The sequence below is a fragment of the Mus caroli genome, chromosome 8 (assembly GCF_900094665.2).
Source record: "Mus caroli chromosome 8, CAROLI_EIJ_v1.1, whole genome shotgun sequence".
NCBI classification, from domain to species: Eukaryota; Metazoa; Chordata; class Mammalia; order Rodentia; family Muridae; genus Mus; species Mus caroli.
In genome coordinates, this window is record NC_034577.1 from 14,154 (window position 1) to 34,429 (window position 20,276).

A 20,276-nucleotide genomic window follows, 5' to 3' on the forward strand; every position below is an offset into this window, starting at 1 on the left:
ACACAGGGCCTCCAATGGAGGAGCTAGAGAAAGTACCCAAGGAGCTTAAGGGGTTTGTAACCCTCTAGGAGGAACAGCAATATGAACTAATCAGTACCCCCCCCCCCGCCGCCCAGAGCTTGTGTCTCTAGCTGCATATGTAGCAGAGGATGGCCTACACACCCACTCCCACTTCTTGGCCCTGGCATTCCCCTGTACTGTGGCATATAAAGTTTGCAACACCAAGGGGCCTCTCTTCTTAATGATGACCAGATATGGTGGCATGTACTTATAACCCCAGCACTAGAGAGGCAGAGGAAGAGATAGGCAGATAACTGGAGTTCACTGGCTGGACATCTATGAGAGACCCTGTCTCAAAAATATTGGTGACCAGCTCCTAAGAGACAATATCTGAAGTTGTTGTCTGGATTCTACCCTTACATACATACATATACACATGAGCACTTGCACACATGAATACGCACACATGCATATCTGCATACACGAACACACACACAAATATATATATAGACTCTCCCTTAATATAGCAAATCTCAGAGGCACATCCCCACCCAGACCAACCTGTATACTACACAAAAAAAGTCTCAAGATAATTTATTCCAAATTTTAATATAAACAAGTAATTAGCCTGTATTATACATGCAGAACAATTTCAGTCCCTCTCCTCCCCACACACACAAAAAGGCATATTCTGGACATGATGCTACTTGGCTCTTGTAGGAAAATGTCACTGTGCTTTGGATGGGTTTTGTGTTTCTGCATTTTCTGCAGTGCTATGGCACATTTGATCCCACACTGTTGACACATGGGATATAGCCACCCAGGCACATATAGGGGAAAGAAGCAGCAACTTTGATACAAAGGATAAAGACCAAACAAGCCATTCCTGCACATGTGAACGGACACACACACATCTGAGGGTCCTTCCTTTCTTCTCAAATGATAACAAGGGTTCCAGAACCATGATCTGATTTTTAACATGGTTTTGTTTCATTTTGTTTGTTTTTTAAATGGCCCACATACAGATAAAAATTTGACCAGAGACTGATTTTTGTATACTGATTGGTATCAAATTAGCTCAAATACACATTGATCTCCATTTCTTGAGTACTATCTGAGGATGCATATGCCTTCAGTCATGACCTCTTAAAAGACCATCACATTATTTTGTGTCGTTTAAACAAGTGATATTCTGTTATTTCTATTGCCCAACTTCATCTTTTGTATAAGTTCTTATTCTGAGGAACATACTGGAAGGTTTTTCTAAAAATGACTATATGCTATGTGCACCATTTATACAAAATCAGCACTATTCTTTTCGCATGTCCGACAAAACCATAATTTTTGAAGAGCCTATGTTGTCAAGAATTCATTAGTTAGAATCTGGAATACATCCATCTATCATAAAATACAACCATTACTAGAATAACCGTCATTCATTTACCAAGTTCACCAGTATGAACCAGACTCTCACAGTGATACTGCCCACTGGCCAGTGTTATGGTGGGTTTCAAATAAAATTACAGTCCTTAACCCAATAATCACTCTGTATGGTAGAATGTCTGTCCTGATAAGATAGTAAGGATAGTTCTTACTTGTGTCGGTGGCACCACACCCAGCTTCCACAGAATACAGTTCAGCTCTTCCTGCCAATCTCCACACTCTCCCAAACTGTGCTCAGCCTAAATCCAGAAAGCCATCAAGGCTCTTCCCTTCAAGCTTGCATCAAATGACAGGGAAATATTTAGAAAGGCTCCAAGTACATGAACATTTCCTGATGTGTGCTTGACATCATTGAACCAGACAACATGTCTGCTGCTATCCTGGAAGAAATAACTGCATTTCACCATGATCATGAAAGTAGTTTTAAAATGATGAGACATCTCCCAAAACTCAACAAGAAGTATCAATGTAACTTGCTTTTGTTTCTATTTTCTTTTCTCTCTCTCTCTCTCATCCATCACTACAAACTCCCAGGGTAGCCATGATTTTCTAAATTTCACAAAGCTAACATCATCTGAAACCAAAATGAGTCTCATGACCCAGTAGCTACTTGTTTCCTTCCCAGCAACAGTAGATATCAAAATGGAATTAGTGGAGTCCTTTTTGGTAGGGTCACCCAAGTTGGTGCACCTCTCCAGAAAAGATGGAAAAGAGTAAAATTTCAAGGACAGTGTTCTAAAGTGAAATAGTATGTCAAAACTTGAAACTAGGAACCATGCTGGCCCCGCCTTGATTTCCAGAGTTCTCAAGATTGCACAAGGCCAAACAGTGTCATCTTGAAGTCAACCCAACCCCAGCATAGGGTTTCTATCTTATTGTTTAAGATATGTTCAGGAAACTGATAGGTTTCGTAGCAGGATTTCTCCAAATACCCTTGCATCAGCTATTTGTGCAAGAGGTGCTCACAAACAGCCTCATGGGTCTAAACAGGGTGAGAAATCATGGTCGGTCAGAAAACCCAGATTCCCTTTGCATTCATGTCCAGGGGATTTCATGTGACTTCTGAAGGTACTGGCTCACAGCCTCATCAGTAAAAGGAACACCCACTTTTCAAAGACCTCAGATCAGGGGCCTCCAAAGAGCTAAATCATGATGACCTGAAGTGTGGCTTGTGTGTGAGGAGTGTGCAATCAACAGACGGGGTTTCATAGGAGAATATACACTGGAGAATATCACCAACAAGAAGACTCTGGGTTCACAGGAAGACTAACTTTTTAATCTCAACTCTCTTCTTCAAAGTTCTCCCTAGTTCCTGGCATTTAAAAATCAACTGGTTCACAGCTCCTCAACTCAGAGAAGGATTCAGCCAGAATCCTGAAGCCTCAACATCTGTTACTGAACCACATCCTAATAAGACACTGAGGTAGACTGTACTGAGAAGAAGGAAAAAAAATGACCCACACTCACCTGTTTTTATTTTTCCTTGATAAAAAAATTTACATTCATAACATTTTTTTACAAAAGTGATTTTCAAGAGTGATCTTATATATTAAAATAAATACTTTACCCGGTACTATAAGAAAACCTTTTGAAGTAGAAAGGTGTGAAATTTTCTGCTAGTATAGCATCACTACAAATTTACTGTGAAAAGGAAAAATAAACAAAAAATATCCAGAACTACAGTGTCTTCCATTGATGCACAGACCTTCTATTTACAAAGTGTTTTGGGTAAAAGTAACTGTAACTTTTGGTGCTTATGCCAATCATTGAGTTCCCTGGCAACATTTTTACATGCTGCAATTTTTACAATATAAATTCCACAGCAATTGACAATCAGGATTTATGTTTCCTTGTGTTCTCAATCAGGGTGGCCAGTGTGTCTTTATCTCATATCTCCTAAGGGAGAAGAAAGGTATCAAATATTTGTGGGAAATGCACGCAGGAAAGAACCTCTGGGAAGATTTTGAGTTCACCATAGTTGTTTCTTTTACTTGAGCAGCTGTGGTTTTATGCAAAGAGAAGTTGTGAGTTCACATCCTTTCACGAGTTCTTGGTGGTAAGAAGAAAGTCTCTGATGTTTTCTCCTCCAGATTTTAGTCTCTAGAGACTCAAACATAAGCACCTGAGAAATAGACTCAGGCACTACATCTGGCCCAAGCTGAGGTCCCTGGACACCAAGAGCAGCTGTGGGAGTTTAGTGTGGAGAATAGCCAGACACTCCAAAGGTGGAGGAGACCAACGGGGATCGGAAGGGTATACCTCCTTATATATTGCTTAGTGTTCTCAAAGTCCATCTGTGTCATTGGTCTTCAGGATCTGAGTTTAGTATGTTTATACAATGATTGAGCAAAGTGTAGGCCTTGAAGAAGTGAGGTACACAAGCAGAGAAAAACCAGATGAACACAGGTGTTCTGGAAGGCCATCTCAGCTCCAGGTAACCACCAGTGTATCCAAGCAAGAAACATCCAGTCAATGTTACTATCTGAGCCAGTCAAATATCCAGTTACCCACAGACTCCACAAGAACTCCCCGAGTCCTAAAGGGCTAGCAGCTAATGTGGTATAATTCCCAGAAAAAATGTGTTTCAACGACCAAACCCAGAGGCCACTCACATATTATCCTATATCCCCACACAGGCAGATATGCCCACCACTGCTCCCAAAGAAATAATAACTTATTAGGCTCATACCAGAGATTCCATAAGCTTTAAATATGTTACAAATATATTCTCAAAATGGTTGCCTTACTTCCTTCTAGTGTGTGTGTGTGTGTGTGTGTGTGTGTGTGTGAGTGTGTGTGTCCCCTTTGCTTTGTTTGGTCTTCCAAAGATCCTCAAAGAATCCAGACCAAATAATCCTCCCTCTGTTTTTGGAAAACATCATCAAAGGGAAGGGGAAGAAGACACCTGAGCAAGACTTCTGATGTGACTGAGAAGAATCTCTCGAGGGCACAGACTCTCAGTTCATGAGAAGGAAGAGGACAATATGAGGTCACCCACTCCAAGCAGCAGGAGCTTCGAGAGCCAATTCACCAAGCATCAGTCCAGAGACTATATTACATACACACAGCGCCCCACCCCCACCCCACCCCACCCTGTGGTCTCTAACCTGGACACAACATACACACAAATGCACACAGGTGTGCAGATGAGCACACACTTAGGAATACACACCCTTTCCCAAAATAAAATACGAATGCAGCAGCTATTGGTCAATTTGAGGAACTGATTTTGTGAATGAGGAAAAAAAGTAAAATAAAATAAAATAAAATAAAATAAAATCCTTCTCTTAGATTAATGAAACCTTCTCAAAGCCCAACCAACCCTGCAGAGCATATAATTCTAGAGCCAGGCTCTGTAGGTCAGGTTTGGTTTTTGTTTTGTTTTGTTCTGTTTTCTGTCTGTTTCTTCTTTGCTTTCTGACTTGTGCTCCATAAATAGTCTGTCTTTGACAACTAACTGTAACTCAGACACTAGCGGAAAAAAAAAAGAAAGAAAAGAAAACAAAAATATCTGTAAAAAAAGCAGGTACATTCTTCCAATCTATGGGGAAAAGAACACCACACCAACAACAAAATCTTGGTTTGATATGGTGGAGGCAGGGAAGGGAGTATGGAAAGCCCAACCCCTCTAGGTTCACAGTTAGCCCTCCACAGGCTTACAGGGTTGGCGATCACACTTGTGTGTTTTCAGGTCAAAAGACAAACAGAAATGTGTATGAACTATCTCTAAGCTCAGTTTCACATCTGGGCAGAGTCCTGATAATCCTGAGTTTCCTGGAGGCAGTCAAACTACAGAAGAGTTTTAAAAAAGAAAGAAAGAAAGAAAAGAATCCTTCCCCGAGAAGGTGCTGTTAGGAAGGGTTTGACCTTGGCAGGGTGAGGACACGCCCGTTCTTCTTGCCCCCATTCATGTGGGTATAGGGGATGTGTTCATCATAGGTCCGTTTGATGCTCAGTGAGGACCCTCCCTCCCGGCCCCCAGCCTCTTCTCTCAGACAGTGAGAGGAACGATCCAAGGGGACATTCTCCATGTCCTCAAACTCCATCTCCAGCTCCTCACTCTCAGGAGCCTTGTTCTCCTCGCTGTAGAAGAAGGAAACTTCTGGAAAGCTGGGGTCGAGGTCATCCTTGAGCAGGTTGACGATTTCCAGGAAGGTTGGCCTCATCTTGGGGTTGAACTGCCAGCACATGCGCATCAGGTCAGTGCTGTGGGGACAGGAACCAGGGTAGATAAGTTTCGGTGCAGTCAGGCTGCTCCCTCCTGGACTGCCCCACTACAGATGACATTCAAGTAGTGAATACAGCCTTGCCTTGGCTGTGGCTGTATGCACAGATGGTATTCAAGGCTGGATCAACAATTATAGGGGGACTGAAATTCAGCTTTGAAAAGCAAACCAGCCAGACATGATACTACATGCCTGTTATCCCAGCTACTCTGGAGGCTGAGGTAGGAGGACTGTAAATTTAAGGTCTGTCCGTTAGAGTGACTTTCAAGCCAGTCTGGGCGCCTTAGTGAGACCAGTGTCTCCAAATAAAAAGTACAAACAAGGAACAATTCTCAGTGGAGGAAGAGGAAGGACAGAGGAGAGGAAAAGAAGAAGCAGAAATAGAAAGAAAAAGGAAAAATAGGGAAAGGAAGGAATGGAAAGGGAAGAGGAAAGAGATAGGTAAGGGGGAATAACATAATGGAGCCCAAGAAGCTGTCAACTGGGAAAGAGCCCCAACTGAGGAAAAGTTTAGATTAGGTTGGGCTGTAAACATACCTCTGGGGATTTGTCTTGATTGTTCATTGATATGGGAAGACCCAGTTCTTTGTGGATAACACCACACCCTGAGCAGGGGGCTCCTAAACTTCATGAGAGTGTCAAGAGCAGGCTAAGAACAAGGAAGCAAAGTCCCATACACTTCTCTCTCTCAGCTCTTGACAGAGGATGTGATGTGACTTGGTGCTTGAGTTTCGACTTTGACTTGCCCATCAGTGATCCAACTAAATCCCTCCTCCCTTAAATTACTTTTGGTCAGGTTCCACTATGACAACAGAGGTTTTAAAAGAACAGAAACTGGGCAGACATTGTATATCATTTATCACAATATGCATCTGCTGTCTCTGATGCCTTGGCATTTGGTGTGTTTCTCTTGCAGAAGCTTACCTGGACCCAACAGTCATTCTAGGTTTAAAGTACCTTCAGGGAGGCGTCCTTGAACCTTGGCGGGTACGGCCATAGGGGCTAAACACAGGGAGCGAGTTTCCAGCTTATTCAAAAGAAAATGCCAGGAGCAGTGAAGCCCAGTGAGCATAGACTGAGACCTCTGAAATTATGAGCCACAGTTGAGTCTCTCCTCCTTTAAGTAGAATTTCTCAGGTATTCCCTAGCAGTGATAGCTAATACATATGGTCTCATCGATACATCTGTGTAATGCCTATGGCTATATTCAAGCTTCGACCACAGAGGGCCACTGTGTTGTCACTATTTACAACAGAACCTTTAAGGAATGGTTGTGAATCTCTGTCCCGGGGCTTAATTTCTGTTCCAGTTGCTATGATGATAACACACCCTAATAAAAGACACAGGGGCGAAAGAGCTCATCTCAGCTCATGATTCCAGGCTGCAGTCCATCACAGTGGGGAAGTCAGGGCAGTAGGAACTCAAAGCAGCTAGTCACAGCACACTCAGTCAAGAGCAGATAGAGAATCAACATGGGCAAGCTTGTTCAGCCTGCTTCCTCCACTTTATATAGAGAGTTCAGGACCTTCTGCACAGGAAACGGTGCCCCCTACAGGTGACATCAACTAACACAATCAAGACCATCCCCATAGACACGCCCTCCAGCCAGCATTGTCTAGACAAGCCCTCAATGACAACTGACTGTGACAAATGAAAATTCTACAAGAGTTCATCCCTCAAGCCCGAGAACCTGAGTTAGATCCTCAGAGCCTACATTAAAAAAAAAAAAAAAAGTACACATTTGGGGCTGGAGAGATGGCTCAGTGGCTAGCTGCTCTTCCAGAGGACTCAGGTTCAATTCCTAGCACCTGCACAGCAGCTCAAAACTGTCTGTAAGTCCAGTTCCAGTGGATCCAACACCCTCACACAGACATACATGCAGGAAAAACACCAATGCAAATATGGCTGGCCAGCCAGCTTAGCTGAATCAGTGAGAACCACACCAATGAAGGGCCGTGTCTCAATGGAGATGAGTAGTAAGTACTTCTAAAGATGATGCCCTCCACACATGTATATACTACACACAGGTACACATAAGTGCATTTAAAAAAAAAGATTTAAGGGGCTAAAGAGATGGCTCAGTAGTTAAGAGCATTTGCTTCTCTTGAAGTGGACTAAGGTTTAGTTCCTGGTACCCATGTATTGGTTCACAACCACCTGTAATTCCAGGTCCAGAGGACCTAACACCCTCTCCTAATGTCCTTGGGCACCAAGTATATATATGTTATGAACATACGTGTAGGGAAACACTCATATACCTAAGATAAAAATAAATCTTTAAAATGGATTTGATATGCAAATGTATGCGTGTCAACTGCATGACACATGCACCAGCATACATATATGTAAGCATAAGCATATATGTAGGCACATGTGAAAATGAAAGTGGGCATCCAAGATACAATGTGCGAATACAAGCCTGGATGTAAAGGCATGCTATATAAACATATGTGAGCATAAGGCCTGCAAACCAAATCCATGCATATGTACCTAAAATATACAGACACAAAACATATATAATGTGCAAACCCTCATACGCTCCAGATATTTTCTATACTTACAGTCTCTCTGGACAGTTATCAGGGGGATCCAGATAGCCTCCATCCATGACAAACTTCAACACCTGTTCATTAGACAGGCCTTGATAAGGTTGCTCAGCCAGGCTAGTGATTTCCCAAAGGACCACCCCAAAGGACCTGCCAATGACAATTTAAAGCAATAAACAAAGAAGCCAACAAAACATACAATAGTCTCTATCTCAGATACATTTGTTCAATACCCCTTTTGGCTTACTAGAACTTTGTTGACCAATGAATAGAACAAGTGATGGACCAAGGTGATATCTCAGTTGGCAAAGTCCTTTCCACCAAAGCATGAGGACCTGAGTTCAATGCCCAAAAACCTGAGTAAAGACCTGGATGTGCAAGCCAGGAAGATATCTCAGTGGGCAGCACTTGGTGCCCAGCCTGATGGTCTGAGTTAGATCCTCAGGCTTCATACCGAGGTGGGTGGAGAGAATTTACTCCCACAAGTTGTCCTTTGTCCTCCACATCTGTGCCATAGCACAGTCACCCCTGCATCTCACACACGCACACATGCACACACACAATGATTTATATTATAATTCATGAGTAAGTTCTTCTAAGACTATCCTCAATTAATACATAAAGATAGCCATCTAAGAGAACCCAGACAGATAAACCTTCATTTCTATATGTGAAAGATGGGCTTTCCTCTATCACCTCCTGATGAGCACATTAGTGGGACACCTTCAGGAGTTCAAGCCCAGCACTAATATCCACCCATGTATGTATAACTCACCACATATCAGAAGAAGCAGTAAAGACTCCATCCTTCAGGGACTCAGGTGACATCCACCTCACAGGCAGCAGCCCCTTGCCCCCTTTCCGATAGTAATCTGTCTCGTAGATGTCCCTTGTCATTCCAAAGTCTGACAACAAACAGTGCACAGGTTTTTCAGGTCATCCTCCTACCATCTTGAGTGCTCTACCCCTTGAAGCACCACTAGAGATCCTGTGGGTGGCAGGCAAACTCAGAGAGAAAGGATTCTTGAGGTGTATGGAGGGTGTGGATGGAGAATAAGGGCTGTCATCCTTCCACCTACTCTTTCCCCAGTGTCCCAAACAGATCCTTTTCCTTTATCCAAATAATATGTTGCTCCCTCGACTAAACTTGGGGTCTTCCTTTGACCTTGCTTCTTGCTGACACTTCCAAACAGTGGGCAAGCAAGCCTTTCTGCCTCTACATCTCTCTCTGATCCATCTCACTTCTCATTGCCCTTGAGTAGTCTAGGCTCCCCTCCATATCTCCCCAGTACATCCTCCAACCTGACAACATCCTACTACACAAGGGCGGTGATGTGAATAGAAGCATGTTCCTTCCAGTTTTCAACGCTTTTGTTTCTTTCTTTCTTGAGACGAGCTCTCACAGATTTTAGGGTAACTTTGGACTTGCTACATAGCTGAGGATGACAATGACTTTTTGATCTTCCTGCCTCTACTTCTCCAAGTGTCCAGATACATGCACCACCACACCTGGGTTTTGTGGGGATTTTCTTGTTGCTCATGTAGAAAGTCTTTAGGATAATAAATACTGAATCATGTCCCATCTCCCTTCATATAGGTTGATGTCTTTGGGTATATTCCTATATGACTCCCATTGTTACGTAGAAATATATCTCCTAGAATCATACATAGGTTCATCTTCCTACGTGCTTCCATAACTAATGTGTGTGTGTGTGTGGGGGGGGTAATATGTTTTCAGATCTTTATGGGATCTTGCCTGTTCCTGATTCTCACTGATTTTGTAGAGGAGAGGCAAATCCTATAGCTTACAAAGCTCTTACATACCTGCTTCTTGGCTTTCAATTTAACCTCACAGCACACTGTCCTTGGGTTCCTCTATATCCATCCTATCCACACATATCCTATCCACCAGCATTCTAGGCACTTAGCATCTGCTTCTGTTGTCTCTTTCTTCTGCATTCTCTGACTTAGCCTTTAGTCTTGTCAGAACCTATACTAAGTTTTATAGTAAGTTTTAACTGTCATCTGAGCACAGACTAGAGTCCCCAGACAGAAAATCCTCCACTGAAGAATTACCTATATCAGATTGACCTATGGGCATGCCTATGAGGGTTGTCTTGATAATTGATATAGAAGGGCAAAGCTCACTGTGGGCATCACCATTCCCTTGGAAGAGACTCGTGGGATATATATAAAAGCTAGCTAAGCATGAGTCAGAGCAAATCAGCAAGCAGCATTATTCCATGGTTTCCATTTCAAGTTCTTTGCCTGACTTCCCTCAGTGATAGACTACAAGATGAAACAAATTCCTTCCTCCCCAAGTTGTTATATTTACTTACTTACTTACTTATTTTTGACAAAACGGAAACTAGAACAGAAATGTTAGCTTTCTGGGCCGGAAAAATGCCCAGAGTAGATAAAAGTATTTTTCAGGCAGCATAAGACTGAATTTAGGACCCAAGAATCTGCCATGCCACCCACACCCTATGACGCACACGCTCACACAATACACACTCACACATATACATACATACATACATACATACATACATACATACATACATACATACACACACATACACAATATCTCCTCTCTCTCTCTCTCTCTCTCTCTCTCTCTCTCTCTCTCTCTCTCTCTCTCCCTTCCTCTCGAAAGGATTCTAAGACACACCTCCAATTTTGACAGTAAAATCATGGGCAACCATGCAGTTTCGAGCTGCCAGGTCCCGGTGCACAAACTTCTTGGCGTTCAAGTATGCCATGCCATCAGCAATTTCTGCTGTCATCTGAATCATTTCTTGCAAGGTAGGGGGAGGGCGGCCTGGGTTATTCTAAAGTCAAAACAGGGGTTGTAATTAGCACTCTGATTCCATCTAAATCATCTCTTATAGGGTATGTGGGTCAGTGGTGTACCCAGGGTATTTCTGAAGTTAAAACATGGGTTTGCATTTAGTGAGGTTGGTATACTTAAGATCAGGTACCCTGTTATGAGTCTTACCTAGAGGCAGCTTACCTCAGCATCTGGCCTCAGAGAACGGAGGTGACTTTTCAGGTCTCCATGAGCCATCAATTCCATCACTACCAGTGTTGGCTGTCCTTTGGATACCACCCCAAGAAGGCGGACCTGCAGAACAAGCATGAGAACAAGCATGGAGGTGATTAGAAGAGGGTCCAGGTTTTATTTCAATCCACAATGCTCTCTCTGGTGCCTGTAGCACACGAGCCACCCTTTGCTTAGATGGAGCATAGGCAGCCCTAGAATGAGGGAGCAAACAGACCTACTCATATATGCAAATCTCACTTGCCTACTGTTCCTCGGTATGTAAACCATGTTCCCACCTCCAGACCTTCGCACTTCCTGCTCTCCTTAGTCTGGTCCCTCCCTCCCATGGACACATGGTCCATCCCTTTAAGACTTTGCTCAGGTAGATTACAATCCTCTTCCTCTCTCTTTTTCAATTTCTTCAAGCATTTTTCTCGTAACATGCCACTACTAGTTTGGGAACTGTCTTCCCTACAGTAGAATGTCTAAGAGGGAGGTCAAGAATCTGCTTCAGTGTCAGCAAGAGCAAGGCATTTAGGAGCTGATACCTAGCAATTTCTTCTGAATTAAAGCTTTCCATCCTTGAAGAAATCTCCATTAGACTGAGGAAGTAAAGAGAACTTACTTTAGTAAGGAGTAAATAATTCATAATTCTAAGAAAGTTTCTGAACTTAATAAGATTCACAAGACCAACAACAACAACCCTTTCCAAGATTATATTAGTAGTAAAAAATTTAGATTGTATGATCTTTCAAGCTGCCTATAAGTTGTGCAGAGAACACTGAGATTCCAGATTTCATGGGTTACCACTCAGACAAGGGTAGTGGTTTTGGTGATGTAGCTACCTATGTGCATTGTTCATACCCCTGTAAGTGAACCCATACTCCTGCAAGGAATTGAAATAACTCATTGGCTCACCAATAGAGTTCTAATGGAGTCCTTTCTTTTGTCTAAATATTATACCAGAGGTAAATAATTTTTTTCACCTGTCTGCAGTAGACATCACACAAAAGGTGACCCTAAATATGCCTGATAAGGATAAAAGAACATAAGGCTCAACAAAAAGTAAAGAGCCCATTCTGGGAACAGAAAGGCAGGGAAGGAGGTTTTTTCTTTTTTGGCTTCAAGATGAATAAAGGTGGGTATAAAGAGGTGGACTTCCATGCAGTTAAGGGTTACAGGGAAGTCAAGAAGAAGAAGGAAATCAGTGAGAAAGTCTAAAATACAAAGGAAGATTCTAGGAAGCAACAGAACAGTTATAGAGTTTGATTCTGGATAAGTTGGCAAAAGATGAGATTGAGAAAGGAGTTATCACCTCCCCTCCTCTTCAGGATAGGAGGCTGAATAGAATGGGGAGTGTGCACCAGTCTACACCCAGTACCCTGGGCAGCTCTAGGCAATGGAAGCAAAACAAACGAGGAGCATGAAAGGAAGTCTTTAGCCCATCCCAGATAGACTCACCACATGATGGCAGGTGAAACCCTTCATGACTGATGCCTCATTGAGGAACTCAATCCGTTCTCGAAGACTGGCTGATTCATTGACTGTCTTCACCGCAACACGGGTCTCTGCCTCACCCTTGATGATATCCTTGGCATTGCCTTCATACACCATACCAAAGGATCCCTGCCCCAGCTCTCGAAGAAGGGTGATCTTCTCTCGAGGTACCTCCCACTCGTCCGGCACGTACACAGAAGATGGAAACACTACTTTTCATTTATCTACACGGTATTGCCAGCCAACCACTTAAGGGCCCCCAGACACCTCCCACCACATTTTTCTTGATCTATATACATAATTTACTCATTTTGTGACTCAAGACTTCTGTTAGGGCATTGGATATACAACCCAGAAAAAGACAAGTGTCTGCCATCAAAAAGATGGCAGAGGCTAGGGGATGAGCTACAACTGGGTCAGGATTCTACATAGGAAGCATTAAAATGATGCTGTATAACCCATCTTTCTAGATTCTAGAAGGATGTCTGATTCTAGATCCCTGCTACTTCATTATACCTATTCCTGAGAAGGTTAATACTGTGAATGTCATAGAATCTAGAATCACCTAGGAAACAAGCCTTAGGGAATGTTTATGAAGGAAGTTTTTAGATTAAGTTAATTGAAGTAGAAAGACCCACCCTAAATGCAGACAGCAGCATCCCATAGGCTGGAATTCTGGACTAAATAAAGAGCAAAAAGTGTCCTGAGCAACAGCATTCACTACTCTCTGCTTTCTAACTATGAATGCAATGTGACTTGTCAGCAGCCAAGACTTGTCCATCATGAGGGACTGTACAATCCAACTGTGAGACACAATACAGCCTTCTCCCCTTAAGTTGCTTTGTCAAGTATTTTGTCATAGTAATTACCAAAATAACTAGACACTTCCCATTGGAGTTGTTTGACCAAGTATCAATAGAATGGTGGAGGAAACGGTATAGGTTAAAATAAACTAGGGGAAAAAATGTCTGCAATGCCTAGCAGTACTTCCTAGAAAGTGGTAGATTCTCTGCCCCTATCCTCTGGACTCCTTCATGGCCTTCTGATTCACTTTGGTCCATAGAACTCAACAAGAAGATGTTTTGTAGTCCACCTTTACTATTAGGAACCCACAGAGCATGCTAAGAAGGGCATCAGGAGAGAAACCACATATAAGGGGAGACTTAACCAGTAGCTGTGGCTACTCCTTGGAACCACTCATGCTGTCAACCAACATACAAGTAAATGAGGTTATCTATTCAAGGCAACAGCCTACAGGTCAAATACATTTGTGCCTTGAAAGTCAAACTGTGATCATGTTACAAGAGGGACTTTAAAGAAGAGACTTTCAATTAGTGTCCTGTAGTGTCATATAACAATGTTCTGGAAAATCAGGTATGCCTTCTCTCTAGAGGACACTCACTGCCCTTTCATGCAGTTAGGTGTGGTATGGATATCAATACTAAGTTCCTACCATAAGCATCAGTTGATAATCAACTACCACCAGCAGCAAATGTCTCCTTAGCACTCACCCAGCCCCTAACTGCCCAATTCTATCTTCCCTTCATTTGTCTGTGTGTATATGTGTGTGGACATTTGTGTCTGTGCGTGCATTTATGGGCAGGTACACATAAGTTCTCATGCACATGAAGGCCAGAGGTTAACATGAGCTGTCTTCCTTGATCCTTTTCTGAGACATGAACCCTCACTGAACCTGGAGCTCACAGATTAAGCCAGGCTAACTTGCCATTGAGCCCTACATCTCTGCTTCATCAGTGCTGGAATGGACAGGTAAACATCACACCACCCAGCTTTTTACATATGCACTATGTAAAGTCAAACCCAGTCCTCAAGTGTGGGCAGCGAACATTTTACCTACTGAGTCTACTGAGTCATTTCCTCAACATTATTGTCTCTAATTCTCTTCTTTCAGTATCCTGTCATGGCTTCTAAGTACTTCCTTCTTAGTAAGAATGACAAGTTTGGTGGTGGATTTCTGGTCCTGATCTTTCACACACTCCTATGGCTATGGCAAAAGGATTTTAGTCTCACATTCCAGCCTGAAGGTCCCAAGTAGGCAATATCAACCTTCCCAAACAGGTCTAGACAACAGCCCTAACACCCCATAGTAGCAGAGTCTCTGCAGCAAGGTTACATGGGCAAGCTCACCACTCAAGGGGGCTTCTCCATCCTCCCTGTGATGCTAGCCTGTTCTCAGATCTAACTTAACAGTGATGGCAAAGAAAACCAAGGGCTGGGTTCTGGATTCCCACAAAGAAGGAGGTGATGCTCACCATCACTGGCACTGAGGTACTCAGGGTTTGAAGATGCATACAGTGGTCCCATTGGCCCATCCGGCTGCCTAAAGGAGGAAGAGAGACAACAACATCTTGAACATCCCATGGCATTCTGGACATAGGCAAATGCTATAAATTAGGAATGGATTGTTCGACATTTTGTCCAAATTAAAGGAAGTGAGGGACCAAAGAATTTCAATTAGTGTCCTGTCTAGCTTTCAGTGTTAACCCCATACAACCTAGAGTCATGTAAGAGGAGAAGCCTCAACTGGAGAATTGTCTCAAGCAGATTAGTCTGTGGACATATCTATGAGAGTGTGATTTTGTTAAACAGTAATATGGAAGGGCCCAGCCCACGGTAGGTGGCATCTTTCTTTGGCAAGTGGTCTTGGGCTGTATAAGAAAGCAAGCTGAGCACGAACCAGGAAACAGCAAGCAAGCCTTCCTCCCTGGTTTCTGCTTCAAGTTCCTACTTAATTCCCTACCCTGACTAAGACTTGTAAGTGTAAACTAAAGTAACCCCTTTCTTCCCCAAGTTCATTGGGTGAAAATGTTTTATCCTAGCTACAGAAAGGACACTAGAACAATAAAGCAGATTGAATGTAAAAGAATGTCAGTTTTGCAATGATGGTATAGTAAATGACAGAGGAAAAAAATTGTTCTGCCACTATTTAAATTTTACCTGATTAGCCAGAGGCATTGCTTGTAGTTTTCAAATATGTATGTCTTACTTAATTTTTGTCTTACTCTTTAAGGAAAGGAAGAAAAGCAACAGCAATCAAGCCAGGTATGCTAATGCATACCTGTTGGTGGGGTGGCACAATCCTGTAATCCTAGTATTTGGGAAGCTGAGGCAGGATGACCACAAGTTCAAGGTCAACCTTGGCTATATGACCAAAATGCAAACAGAGCAAAGACAGAACTGGAAGCTACTATGTTAAGCAAAATAATCTAGACACAGAAAGACAAAGAAAGATAGCTATAAATAGCTATAGATTGGGGACTAGGAGGGAAAGGGAAAAGGCTCAAAGGAAGGGAGATGATAGGACAAGAGCATAATGGGGGCAAAGACAAAATGGTGTGCTTCATATATATATGTGTGTGTGTGTGTGTGTGTGTGTGTGTGTGTGTGTGTGTGTCCCATATATACATATATACATAGGATATGAAAATAGAAAGGAAGAAAATGTCTAGAAAGAATGTGGGAGGAAGGGGAGGAAAAGCAAGGAAGAATATCTATAAGAAAATATAGTGATATATATGTATGAAAGCATCATAATGAAACCCATTATTGTGTAAGCTAGTTAGAGCAGTAAAACAACAAAACACAACCACGTTTATGCTTCACTGTGGTTGAAACATCAAATGCCCACCACATATGTCTGAGGACCAGCTCTGAGGATTTTGCACCCAAGGCCCACTTTGTATTTTTTTTTTCTCGATTGCTGTGTTTGTATGAATTGTGAAAGATGGTGCTCACTCTCCTGTAGCCAGGTCTTCCCTTTGACAGTGGACTGCACTGTAAGCTGAAATCAACTTTTCCTCACCAAAGTTGCTTGTTGTCTAGGTATTCTATCACAGCATCAGGAAAGTAATACATGTTAGAATTATACTTGCTCATCAGTTGCAACTCTAAGTTGGCTGCAGATATTAAGAGCTGGGTAAAAATAAATCAGTGGAAGCATGAGGGGAGAATCAATGACTCAAAGAAAATTTATAATAGAGTATATTATAGTATTACACAGTAAACTTATTACCTTAATTGCAATGTAGCATATCCTATATGGATAAAACTTATAAGAAACTTTACTCTAACTCAATATTTATAGTATTGTTTTTTCCCCCAAGAGAGTCAGTTGTTAGCCATTTGCCAGCATACCCCCTTGCTTACCTCTTTCTCAGAAATAGATAAATACTTCCAATCACAACACTGAAGAGGAAGACAAAGATGAGGGGCCCAATAATAATTTTGGCAATATTTGATGGGACATCTACTGCAACAGAATAATAAGGTACATGTTTAGCATCAAAATAAATTGATGGTAAAAAAAAATTACACCATTAAACGCAAGCTGTTATTGCACCACCTGATGTAGGAGTGAGGATGAAGGCAAGAGGACCATGAGTTCAAGGCCACCCTGGGCTATAAAGCAAAATCCTAGGATATTTCCAAGCAAGACAGGGCCATTGAGGACATAAACTGACAGCATGTGGGAGCCATTGGTGATTGGTGCCTGCTAGGAGAGGAAGAGTCTTCAGAGATGTGGCCAGTGAGAAGCTCCTCAGGTTCCAGTAGACGGCCCACACCTGATGTGTACAATGGAAACTCAATGGCACATAGTGGACTCATGTTCATTTGTTATATGTTTATTTGTTTGTTTGTTTGTTTGTTTGTTTAAAAACAGGAGAAGTTGAAAGGAAAAGTGGTAAGAGATGGCTAAGTCAATAGAATGCCTGTATTGTGAACATGAGGAGACCTACATAGAAACCATGTGAAAAACCTGGGCATGCTGTCAAATACTTGCCTTCAAAGTACTGGTGAGGCAGAGACAGGCTGATCCCTGGGGCTTCCTGGTCAATGTAAGCACTCTACTGACTGAGCCGTCTCCCAGCCCATAGGACAAGTGCTGGCTATTGCTTCATCATGACATCTGTCACCTGTTCTGTCCTGACAAACTCTACTTTGAGTTTCTCTGTGAATTGACAACAAACTATTTCCTTGCACCTGCTGGCCCCTAGCCCACAGGATGTATTTGTAAATGCTAATGGTTGAATGAGATCCAAGAAATGACAGGGGTCTGGTTACATGCCCCTGTGTGTCCCCATCCTCCCTTGTTCTTTAACAGAAGGGAGGCTATAATTGGGACAAAGGGTTCTCTGAAAAAAATGTGAAAATTATAATTTTAAATACTTTTAGGATTTTTAATATATTCTTTATCAATTTCATACATGTGTACAATGTTTCTTAATCATATCCATCCCAATGATTTATGATTTTAAAGTATATATTCTTTTCTGTTATTAGTGGGTGTTTGTGCATGTCTCTGTGTGTGTGTGTGTGTGTGTGTGTGTGTGTGTGTGTGTGTGTGTGTGTCTGTGTGTGTCTGCATGGGTTTGTATGTATATGTACACATATATACTACTTGTCTATGGAGGCCAAGACATCTACATCATTTATCTTTCTCTATTATGTTCCATGTTGTCTTTTTGGTCAGTTTTGTTTTGTTTTGTTTTGTTTTGTTTTGTTTTTGAGGCAAGATCTCACTATGTAGCCCTTACTAGCCCAGAACTCACTATGTAGACCAGGCTAGCCTAGAACTCTGCCTATCTCTGCCTCCTGAGTGGTGGATCTTTCCTTTCTTTTTTCTTTTCTTTTCTTCTTTCTTTCTTTCTTTCTTTCTTTCTTTCTTTCTTTCTTTCTTTCTTTCTTTCTTTCTTTCTCTTTCTTTCCTCCCTTTCTTCTTCCTTCCTCCCTTTCTTCCTTCCTTTCCTTTTTAAGATTATAATACAATTATATCATTTCCAATTTCCCTTACCCAGCTTCAAACCCTCTCATATCCCTCTCCTTGCTCTTCAGGTTATCGATCTTTGAGGCAGCATCTTTCAGTGAACACAGATTTCACCAATTGGCTAGACTGGCTGGCCAGGGAGCCCCAGGGAACTGCCTAGTTCCATCTTCCAAAAATTGAGATTCCACATTGAGTATGGGCATATTTATGTGGGTGATGAGGGTGTGAATTGTTGGTAGAAAAAATTGGGAAACCTAGGACTCGTCATTTTGCAGTTTCTGGTTGATCCAAAGTTAACGTACCTATAGATTCTTTCATCAGGATCATTCTCTAAACTGTCCCACCATTCCTACAGCACCAAGCACTAACCCAATCCCTTGAGGTTGCTATGGAGACTTACAATAATCAGTCACATAAAAATAAGTGGGTTCTGTCCAGGAGCCATTTCCTGCCAGAGAGGTAGCCCGGACTCGAACACTGTAGTTTCCTGGGGAGAGCCCTCGCAGCCTGCAGCCCCGCTCCAGGGCAAAATGCTTCCGGGAGACACAGAGGTGCAGCTCCTGGAAGAAACGAGAAGATGGTTAGTTGAGTTTTGTATACCTGGGCACATGCCTCTCAGGTGGGGACATCATGCTCAGTTGAAGTGGAGGAAGCAATGGGCAGAACAGTCTAACCTGTCAGAGGCTTTGAGAATTTGTTTGTTCCCATTTATATTTTGTGGGCATGTCGAGGTTATGCTTTTGTTTTCTTGAGAGGGTCTCATGTAGCTCAATATGGTATCCAACTTATGATTTAGAGGCCAGTTCTATGCAACTCAGCCAAGTCTGCAACCCCTCACCTGGGGATTTGCCCCAGAGACCATGCCCCAGCTCCTTACTGTATGTATATTCTAGCTAAGCACCCACCACTGATACCTTGTCTCAAAACAAAAAGCAAACAGAGATCTGGGAATGAGTGTGCTGGGGAAGGAGGCTCTCTAACCAGTCAATCAGGAGCTTGAGGGATGAAGCTTCTGAGGGGCTATCATGCTGGAGTTGGTTTCTTGATGATGGAGCTTCCCTATGGTAACCCATACTTCTATAAGCAACCCCAATAAATCCACTGGCTCACGAAACTAAACCTGAGTGGGATCATTTCTTTAATCTGTCCTCAGTGCTCTATCTGAGGGGGAAGAGACATTTGTTTGTGTAACACAACACAGAGCTAGCCCTTGAACACAGAACCATTTGTCTCCAAAACTTCTCCTCCTTCCCATCCCACCACAGTAGGGTATTTTGTTAAGGAATCCAGCACACTCAAAAACAAGAGGTTAGTGAAGGGACTTCCGTGGTTTAAGTCATTTCCTAGACTACACAGGCTCATCAGAATTAAATGGAGCCACAGAATTAATGTCTATGAACAAACACAAAAGATCTTCCCTCTAACCACTAGCTTCATAAAAACAACAGGAAAGCAATAATGGATTGGTGGTTCAGGTGGTAGAAAGCTTGCCTAGTATGCATGATGCCCTGGGTTCCATCTTAGCCCCACATAAACCAGATTGATGCACATGTGTGTCAAGCAGCATAGGAAGATGGAGTCAAGAAGTGCAGAAGCGAGGAGCAGGGAGTGCCATCTTGGTTCCGGGACTCCGCAGAACTTAGGAACTTAGTCTGCACAGGTGAGAGTGTACACCACAGAGGCAGACAGCTTCTGGGACAGGCAGGAGCCACAGAGCCGCTGAGGCAGCACCCTTT

The 20,276-nt window shown here is 42.6% G+C and overlaps 1 protein-coding gene across 3 annotated transcripts in view; it reads right to left on the minus strand.

Moving 5' to 3' along the window:
- Nucleotides 1–579: 579 nt before the first annotated feature.
- Nucleotides 580–20,276, minus strand: part of Insr (insulin receptor) — a 132,075-nt gene continuing 112,378 nt past the window's right edge. For 2 of the 3 annotated variants that reach the window (XM_021170873.2, XM_021170871.2), the window contains 9 exons: nucleotides 18,941–19,100; nucleotides 16,923–17,025; nucleotides 15,029–15,096; nucleotides 12,720–12,964; nucleotides 11,229–11,339; nucleotides 10,887–11,046; nucleotides 8,991–9,120; nucleotides 8,231–8,365; nucleotides 580–5,649 (listed from right to left, as the gene is read on the minus strand). In XM_021170873.2, coding sequence (XP_021026532.1) covers nucleotides 5,295–5,649; nucleotides 8,231–8,365; nucleotides 8,991–9,120; nucleotides 10,887–11,046; nucleotides 11,229–11,339; nucleotides 12,720–12,964; nucleotides 15,029–15,096; nucleotides 16,923–17,025; nucleotides 18,941–19,100 — 1,467 coding nt within the window. In that variant the 3' untranslated portion in view covers nucleotides 580–5,294. The remainder of the gene's footprint in view (nucleotides 5,650–8,230; nucleotides 8,366–8,990; nucleotides 9,121–10,886; nucleotides 11,047–11,228; nucleotides 11,340–12,719; nucleotides 12,965–15,028; nucleotides 15,097–16,922; nucleotides 17,026–18,940; nucleotides 19,101–20,276) is intronic. The other variant, XM_021170872.2, reaches the window with a different exon arrangement.